Genomic DNA, 8,712 nt, shown 5'->3' with positions numbered 1-8,712 from the left:
CACCTTCCCTGGATGGCCTTCCCTGCCTGCTGGCTAGTCTGTCTCCACTAGACTGTACGCTCTCTGAGGGCAGGGCCTGTCCCTCCGTGTTTGTATTAACCGTGCCCAGCTGGCCGCCTGGCACACAGAAAGCACTCAATAAATGTTTGTCTAATGAATGAGTGGCAGCAGTGCATTCAGGGGACAGCTGGGGGAATCTGGGAATGCTTGGAGGGGGCACAAATGCTTTCAAGTTGCTGCCCCCACATCTGTGCTCCCCTCACCAGCAGAGAGCTCCGTGACAACTGGGCAAGGACGCGGCCACCTCCACTAGGCCAGGACGACTGACGATTGGTTCTCTGGCCCATTCTGGGCCTAGAGATGTGATGCCGAAGCCGGATGTGATCAAGGCCCCAGGTGTCTCTGAGGGTGTTTTTACCATGATGAGACCCCAGACAATGAGCAGCCCCCACTTTGAACCCTGGGATCTAGCCGGTTGATGGAAGATGTTGCACGTGCCCTTACCTTGAGAATGAGGGGCCTGTGTGCACCCTATCTGAAGCATGGACTGTTACACACGCAGCTCCCCCCACAGGCACCTCAGAACCAGACACTATCCAGGATAACTTTATGAAGAGGATCTCGGGGCAGGCAGGCCCGGGAGGCCTCGGTGGGTGCACACAGCCGTCAGGAAGGCGTTGTCAAAGGTCTCCCGGAGGGTCATGGCTAAGGTGTCCGTCCAGAAGGTGCCGGTGTCTGGGCGCTTCTGGGGCACACCGCTCAGAACCCTGGGCTTGAAGCCCTCGGGCACCTTCATCCTGCATGGCTGCCGTGAGGGGTGCAGGGCATGGGCCACCACCTCGAGGGGCAGCAGGGGCACGGGCCACACCTCCTGGCCCGTAACTGTGTACAGCCGGGCACCTCCATGCCCGTCAGAGTACACCTTCACAAAGTGACTCAAGTCATGCTCCTCTGTGGGGTCTAGCTGCACCCTCGGGCGGATGCCCCTTGGATAGCCAGTCTGGGTGGCAGGGGCTCGGGCCAGCGTAGTGCTGTGGTCCCATAGCTTGGCCAGCCTGGTCCTGGGTGGTTGGTTTACCCGGGGCTGCAAGGTGGGCTTGTGCCGCAGGCAGGACCTCAGGAAAGGCAGGTCTCTCTTGGAAGGCTGCAGGCCCAGGCTCTCTGGGGTCTTTGTGAGGGTAGGGGCCATGGGTGCTGTGACTGGCTCCTGTGTGGTGTGGGCCAGCAGCTGCTTGGAGTGGAGCCACTTCTTGAAGTGAGCTTCATTCAGCGCTCTGCACTCTTTCTGCAAGGAAGGGTATACGGTGGTCAGGGAGCACCCCAGGGCCATTAGAGGACTTGAGGACAGGGCACATGGTGGTTGGGGAGTGCCTCTGGGCTGGAGAGGGGCTCTGGGGCAGGGCTGTTGCAGGGTTTGGGGTCACGGCACATGGTGGTGTGGAGAGCCTCTAGCTGTGGCAGTCTTTGTCTTGGAGAAATCTGATGGGTGAAGCACCTGCCTCATGGGAACCTCAGCTCTGATGGGGGACAATCTTTGCCTCTGGGTTGATGGGGAGATACAGCTTCTACCCTAGCAGAGGCTACCCTCGGGGACGTCCATTCTCATGGGGAGGATGGAACACACCACCACCGAACACAGCCTGCCCTCGGAGAGCCCCATTTGAAAGTAAGCTGCATCCTGATCCTTGGAAGAAGAATGCTGGGAGGTGTGGAGTGCTGGAGACTGGATGGAGCTCCTCTGTTTAGGGCCTTGGGAAGTCAATGTGGCGGGCACCGGGCGGGGTGGGGCTGACACCGGGCGGGCCTCCCTAGCTTGGTCCACTCACGTGAACTCTTTGCCTTTGCCTTCCATGGAGTAAACCTTTAACTCCTTGTTTCAGAACCCCCCTCCCCCCAACCTGTGTCTCTACTCTCTCCAGCCTGTCTCAGGTGCTTTGGAAATTGACCCGGCTCTGGAGGTAGGCCCTAATTAGGTTAAGCTACTTATAATAATTCCATCAGCCTTGCTTGAAAACTAAGTTTGTCAGCATATGACATTTGCTCAGGGAGGTGAGAGCCGAGAGGAGATCAGCAAGAGGCTTCTGGGGGAGTGAGGGCCCCAGGAACAGATGTGTGACGTGACAGGCAGGTGCATAGGGCTGGGAAAATGAAGGGGGAGCTGGAACAGAGCTGGGGTGTCAGGTTTCCCCAAGCCTACAGTACTGCCAAACGTGCCTGGTGGTGTGATGGGGTAAGCGTTGGGCTGGTTTGAACCCACCACTACTCTGTAGGAGGAGAGGAGGTGCTCTCCCTCCCATAAAGAGCCCCACCTTTGGGAACCTGATGGGCCTCCCAAGTTAGAATCAACTTGCCACTGGCTTTGGGGATTTGGGTTGGTCTGTTTTGAAATCCTTCTGACCTCTAGGCCCCACTTGTGACCTTAGCACCTTCCTGCTGAGCTGTGTCTTGTGTCCCGTGTAATTATACCTGCTTAAATCCCTATTTGTTCCCATTCCCAAGAAAGGCGAGCTAACAGAATGAGGGAATTACCTAACAATGTCTTTAATATCACATGCGAGCTAAAGATTGCTGGAGATTCTCTGAAAATGGCTAGAACTGCCCTTTAAGAGAGAACTGCCAAAAGTTCAAGCTGAGTTTAGAAGAGGCTGTAGCACCAAGCCATATCATTACTGATGTCAGATGAATGAAAGCTGAGCATAACAGAAGAATATCCATTTGTGTTTTAGTGACTAGGCAAAAGCATTTGACTATGGGTTGCAACAACCTATGGCTAAGACTGAGAAGAGTGGGGATCCCAGGACAGGTAATCATGCTCATATTAAACCTAGACCTAGACCAAGAAGCTGTTGTCTGACCAGAGCAAGGAAATGCTGCCTGGTTTACAATCAAGAAAGGTGTGCAGTAGGGCTATATCCTTTTTCCATACTGTTGCTGTTGTTGTTGTTGTTATATGCCTTCAAGTTGCTTGCAACTCATAGTGACCCCTATGTACACTAGCCCTAAGCACTGCTCTATCCTATGCCAATCTCATTGTCTCTGACACACCTACTCCCATTTCCCCAGTCACTGAATCAGTCCACTTCATAGAGAGTCTTCCTCTCCTGCTCTTTCCCTCCACCCTACCAAGAATGACATCCCTTTCCAAGGACTGGTCCCTCGTTGCACCATGTCCAAAGTATGTCAGATGGCACTTCAGAATCCTTGCCTCTAAGGAGAAGCCTGGCTTCACCCTCTCTAGGATGAACCTGTTTGTTCTCTTAGCACTCCATGGTATATTAAAAACTCTTTTCCAGCACCACAATTCAAAGGCATCATCAGTTCTCCTTCCATCGTCCCTACTCATTGTCCAGCTCTCTGATGCATAGCAAGTGATTGCAAAGACTATGGCCTGTATCAGGCGTACCTTAGTCTCAAGACTGATATTGTTGCTCTTCAGTACTTTGGAGAGGTCTCTGACAGCAGACTTCCCCAATGCAATTCATCTTAATTTCCTGGCTGCTGGTGCCAAGAGTGTTGATTTTAGAGCCAAGCAAACTAAAGCTGATAACAGTCTCAATCTTTCCATCATCTATCATTATGCTGCCAACCAGCCCAGTGGTGAGAATCTTTGTTTTCTTGATATTGAGCTTCAATCCATATTGAAAGCTGCAGTCCTTGACCTTCTGCAGCAAGCACTTCGGGTCTTCCTCAGTTTTAACAAGCAGTATTGTATCATCTGCATAACACAGATTGTTGATGAGTCTTCCTCCAATCCTGATGCCACATTTCTCCTTGTAGAGTGTATGCGGAGCAAATCACTGAGAATCTGGACTCTATGAAGAACAGTGTGGCATCAGGATAGGAAGAAGACTCATCAATAACTTGTGTTATGCAAATGACATAACCTTGTTTGCTGAAAGTGAAGAGGACTTGAAACATTTGCTGGAGAAGATCAGAAGATTACATCCTTCAATAGGGATTATATCTCAACATCAAGAAGAAACATATCCTCACCACTGGGTTAGGAAGTAACATGATGTTGTTGTTTTTGTTGATTGCCTTCGAGTCAAGCATAACTCACTGTGACCGTGTGAACAAAAGGTCGAAGCCCTCTACAACCATCGACATTTCTCAAAGTTCGTAGAGTTTCCGGAGGCATCTGGTGTAGGAAGTGGATGCCACTCCATCATGATAGAGGGAGAAAAGATTGAAATTGTCAATGACCTCATCTTACTTAGATCCACAACCAACACTCTTAAGACCAACATTCAAGAAATCAAAAGATGTCTATATTGATAAAGTCTGCTGTCAAAGACCTCTTAAGGTTACTGAGAGCCAGCAATGTCAGTTAAAAGACCAAAGTGCTCCTGATTTGGGCCATGGTCTTGCCAATGAGTGAGGATGACATTGAAGAAGCCTTTGAGCTGTACTGTTGAGAAGAGTACTGTGTATCCTGTAGATGCCAAAAGAACAGACAGGTATGTCTTAGAAAAGGTGTAACCAGAGGGCTCCTTGTAAGCGAAGATGGCGAAGCTTTGTCTCACATACTTTGGGTATGTTACTAGGAGTTGTTTCTTGGAAAAAGACATCATGCTAGGAAAGATGGAGTGTCAGGAAAACAGAGGAAGACTCTCAGCGGGATGGACTGACACAATGACTGCACCGCGGCTGGTGCGGGTGTGTTAGAGATGACGAGGGTGGCACTGGATAGGACGGGGTTCTGTTCATTGGGTCGCTGTGAGTCATACTCAACTCAGTGGCACCATACAACAGTGAAATCTTCTGGTTACTCCCCTCTCCTTTCCCACCAGGGTCCTTCATGATCTGGGGCCTCCTACAGTCACTGTCCTGTGCACCACCATGTATCCTGGTGCCTTCCTACAGGCACTCACAAGCTGCCACCCACCTTCAGAGATTCCCCTTGAACATCATCCTCCTGCACCCCGCTCCTGGGCTCCTTCCGCTCGGGAGATATGGCTGGATTTCCCTACAAGACTGTGAGCTCTTAGTGTATGGAAAACACTTGCTGTCTCTTTGGGGAGCCTTGGGGTGCATTGTGTGCCAGAAGGCTGGATCTTCTGTTTGACCAGGAGAGAAGTCCTGGAAAGGTAGCCCTGGGTTTCGGGCTTTTCTCTGAGGTCTCCTGTAGGGGGAATGGGACCCTCCAAGAGAGTTTGAGCTGGACTCTCACTGACAACTGGTACAGGCAACTCAGACTGGGTGGAGTTGGAGTTTAGACACAAGGCATTTCCCCTAATGGAATGTTTTGATAGTTGAACTTCCGCCCAAGTCCTGGGGGGCAAGGGGCTCTTTCTGGGAGGGAGTGCGTCAAAGGCCTCTCTGAACCATGCTGTGTGGGTCCCGCTCCCTCTGCTCACCTGCCTGGCTCGCAGTGATGGCTGGGCCCTGCCGGCCTCACCTCACCTGACACTGTGCGAGGTAACGCTGCTCCAGGAGGACCAGCCTGCCCTTGAGCCTCTTCAGGCACCTCATCTCACAGGCCTGGTCCTCCTTATCCTGTCTCCACATAGCGTCCTTCAGGAACCTGGTGTCAGAGTGGGGGCATGTCATTCACAACGACTGAGCTTCAGTGAGGCTCTGAAGGCAGCTCAGTGCTGTGTGCCAGGAGTGGGGGTGTCTGTGAAAGATGAGGCCAGCAGTGACCCCGTTTTCCTGCCTGGGCCCTCTGGGTAACTGTACTTTCTTCAGGGTCAAAGGGGAAGGTATCTGGTAGTCTCATCCCCCCTCTGCTGAAGAGCCAACAGGCCAGGACAGTGAATGAGGCCAGTCCTACACCTAACGGGGTGAGGCCTCGTGTGGGACAAGCAGGCCATCAGGATTCTCAGACTGTTTCAAGGGTTCAGCCTTGGACAAGGAGAGGAGGAGGTGGCAGGCAGTGGGCAGCTCTAACACCCTCACCGGGCACAGGCGCGGTGGTTCCATATCTTGCAAAGGTCCACAGGTTTGCAGCCCTTGATGTCTTGGGCATGGACATTGGCCCCGTTCTCCACCAGAACCTTCAGGCAGCTCATCAGGCCCTCCCGGGCTGCCACGTGCAAGGGGGTGCAGCCGTCCTGTGCTTGGCTGTAGCCGGGGTGGGGTGGGGGAGGGTGGAAAGGAAGGACAGGAGGCAGCACCTGTCAGATGGGTGGGCAGCCTGCTCCTAGCTCTGCTCTGCTGCAGCCCGTGGGGGCCCGGACCGCGCTGCTGCTCCATATCCTCAACTACTTGAGGGGAATGAACTAAATGAAAAGTCGAATGGCGAGAGGTTAGGGGAGGCCTGTGATCGTTAAGAACTGCTGGGAGGAGAGCCTTCAGAGCCACTTACAAAGTCTGCTGTTATTTTATTCATTTGTCAGTTTGCTCATTTGCTACCCACAGCTCTAGGATGTCGGCTTCACGAGGGTAGGGACTGTTTCCAGTGTTGGCTATTCTTCTGAAATAGTGCTGAGCACATCGTGCGTGCTCCCTACGTCCTTTGCATGAAGGCCAGGTACTTTCTGTGCATTTCTCACTCATCACAGTAGTCCCCAAATAGATATCACTGCCTCCCCATTGCAGTTGAAGAAGCTGACTTAATGGTCTCCACGCTTGACTGCTGATTAGAAATACCTGGTTTCTTTTAAGACTCCCAGAGTCAGACTCTTAAGTCCTTCCCCGTGACTCAGCTTTCAGCCAGACAATGGACAGGTCCATAGGTGCTCAGTAGCAGAAGGAAATGGGCTCCTTGGGGTAACCAACCATGCAAGACCCAAAGGGCTGCACTGGTACAGAGAGAAAGCTATGGAGTCAGGAAAGAAGGGCAAATGGAAAGGGGAAAGATAGGGAGGAAGTGGGAAGATGCCGCTCCTCGGTGGGGAATAAACAGGAGTATGTGTGACTGCAAAACCAATCTGCTGTGTAAACTTTTCACTCAGATCCCAAGAAATAGTTTAAAAATAATGAGAGAATCTCATCACATCCCCAGCTGGTTATATCACAGCACTTGGGTTGGAACACAGGCTGTGGTGTTTCCACAGGCGATTCCAAAGTCCAGGTAAATTTGGGGACCACGTAATGAGACTTAAGAGAGCCCTGCCCAGCGTCCTGCTGTTTGCCTGCTTGTGACAGAGCTGAGATGTGAGCCAGCTTTGTCTTCTAAAGCCCAGCTGTGCCATGAGGGTGTCCTGACTGTTCCGTGGGGAGACACGGTCCTTGTCACCCCACAGCCACCCTGCCTGACTGCCTGGGGAGGGCTCCAATCTGCCAGCCCACAGGCTGCACCCTGGATGCTGTGGGGGTGTCTTGACTTCTCAACATGGGACACAGTCCTTGTTGCCCCAGAGCCCTTCTGCCCATCCTGCCTGGCTTTGCCCAGGGCGGGGCTCTGATCTGCAGGCGGCACACTGGGTGCACTGGACTCACGCATTGACGGCCGCCTTCTTCTTGATCAGATAGTGGATGCAGGGGAGGACCATGGCTCTGTTGTCCTTGTGGATAGCGAGATGCAGTGGAGTGTGGCCCTTGTTGGTCGGCCGGTTCACAGAAAACTTATACTCCTCCACCAAGACCTTCAGGCATGCAAGCTTGCCCTGCTGGGCAGCATAGTGGACGGCAGTAAAGCCCTGTGAGAGCCAGAAAAGAACAGGGAGACTAAGAAGGAATTGGGGTCCAGGGCTACACAAAACCCTCAAAACTCATGGCTGTCGAGTTGGAACCAATGTCTAGCTGACCCTCCAGAGGGTTTTCAGAGGCTCTAAATTGCATGGGAGGTGATTGTCCATCTTTCTTCTCTGGAGCAGCTGGTGGATTCGAACTGCCTGCCTTTGGGTTGGCAGTTTCACTCCTTAGACAGCAGGGCGCTCCTAGTCTCTATGGCAAGTGTCTCTTCCTGGCTGGAAGGTGAATAAGGAGTATCACAAGACACGTTGCATTAGGAAAATCTACTGCCAAAGACCTCTCCAAGGTGCTAAGGAACAGTGTTGTCCGTTTAAAGACTAACATACATTTGATTCAAGCCACGGTCTTTTCGGTTACGTACTATGCTTTAGAAATTTGGATAATGGGTAAGGATGCCAGAAGAAGAATTGATGCCTTTGAATTGTGGTGTTGGAGAAGAGACCCCGAATATCCCATGGACTGCCAAAAGAACAAGCCTGTCTTGGAGAAGATGCAGCCAGGGTGCTCCTTGGCTCACAGGCAAGGATGGCGGGGCTTCAACTCACATTATTTGGACATGTGAGGAGGGACCCGTCCTTGGATCAGGACAGCACGCTGGGAAAGGGGGAGGGTCAGCACGAGAGAGGAAGATCTTCAACAGGATGGACTGACACATGACTGGAACTGGGCTGGAGCATATCAGAGATGAGGCTGGTGCAGGACATGGCAGGGTTCAGATCTGTTACTCAGAGTCGTCAGGACGGTTCCTAACAACAGCGAGGCCGTCTCCGAGGCTGCTCATCCCTTTTAGGGGGGCCTGTGCGGTGCTTCGCCGGATAGGGGGGCTCTAGTCCTTGCTCTCACTCTGCAGTGCTCCCCTTACCTTGCTGTCCTCCGAGATGTCCCCCATGTTCTGATCCAGACAGAGCCGCAGCCAGTCCACATTACCCACCGCGGCAGCGAATAACTCAAAGTAGTTCTCCGGCACCCTTTGGTCAGACTCAATATCCAGGCTAGAAAAGACGCAGGGAGGATGTGTGTGTGTGTGTGTGTGTGTGTGTGTGTGTGTCTGCGTGTGCGCGGGGCCTGGGACAG

The 8,712-nt window shown here is 52.5% G+C and overlaps 1 protein-coding gene across 1 annotated transcript in view; it reads right to left on the bottom strand.

The window, feature by feature from the left end:
• Window positions 1-607: 607 nt before the first annotated feature.
• Window positions 608-8,712, bottom strand: part of ANKRD53 (ankyrin repeat domain 53) — an 8,745-nt gene continuing 640 nt past the window's right edge. Inside the window, exons 2-6 of the mRNA XM_006881005.1 lie at window positions 8,501-8,606; window positions 7,384-7,583; window positions 5,899-6,063; window positions 5,404-5,524; window positions 608-1,285 (exon numbers count right to left, since the gene is read on the bottom strand). Coding sequence (XP_006881067.1) covers window positions 608-1,285; window positions 5,404-5,524; window positions 5,899-6,063; window positions 7,384-7,583; window positions 8,501-8,606 — 1,270 coding nt within the window. The remainder of the gene's footprint in view (window positions 1,286-5,403; window positions 5,525-5,898; window positions 6,064-7,383; window positions 7,584-8,500; window positions 8,607-8,712) is intronic.

Source organism: Elephantulus edwardii, unplaced genomic scaffold (genome assembly GCF_000299155.1).
Source record: "Elephantulus edwardii isolate Elephantulus edwardi_28Jun2011 unplaced genomic scaffold, EleEdw1.0 scaffold00011, whole genome shotgun sequence".
NCBI classification, from domain to species: Eukaryota; Metazoa; Chordata; class Mammalia; order Macroscelidea; family Macroscelididae; genus Elephantulus; species Elephantulus edwardii.
The sequence above is the reverse complement of the archived record's forward strand: the minus strand, read 5'-3'. Positions and strand labels throughout refer to the sequence as shown.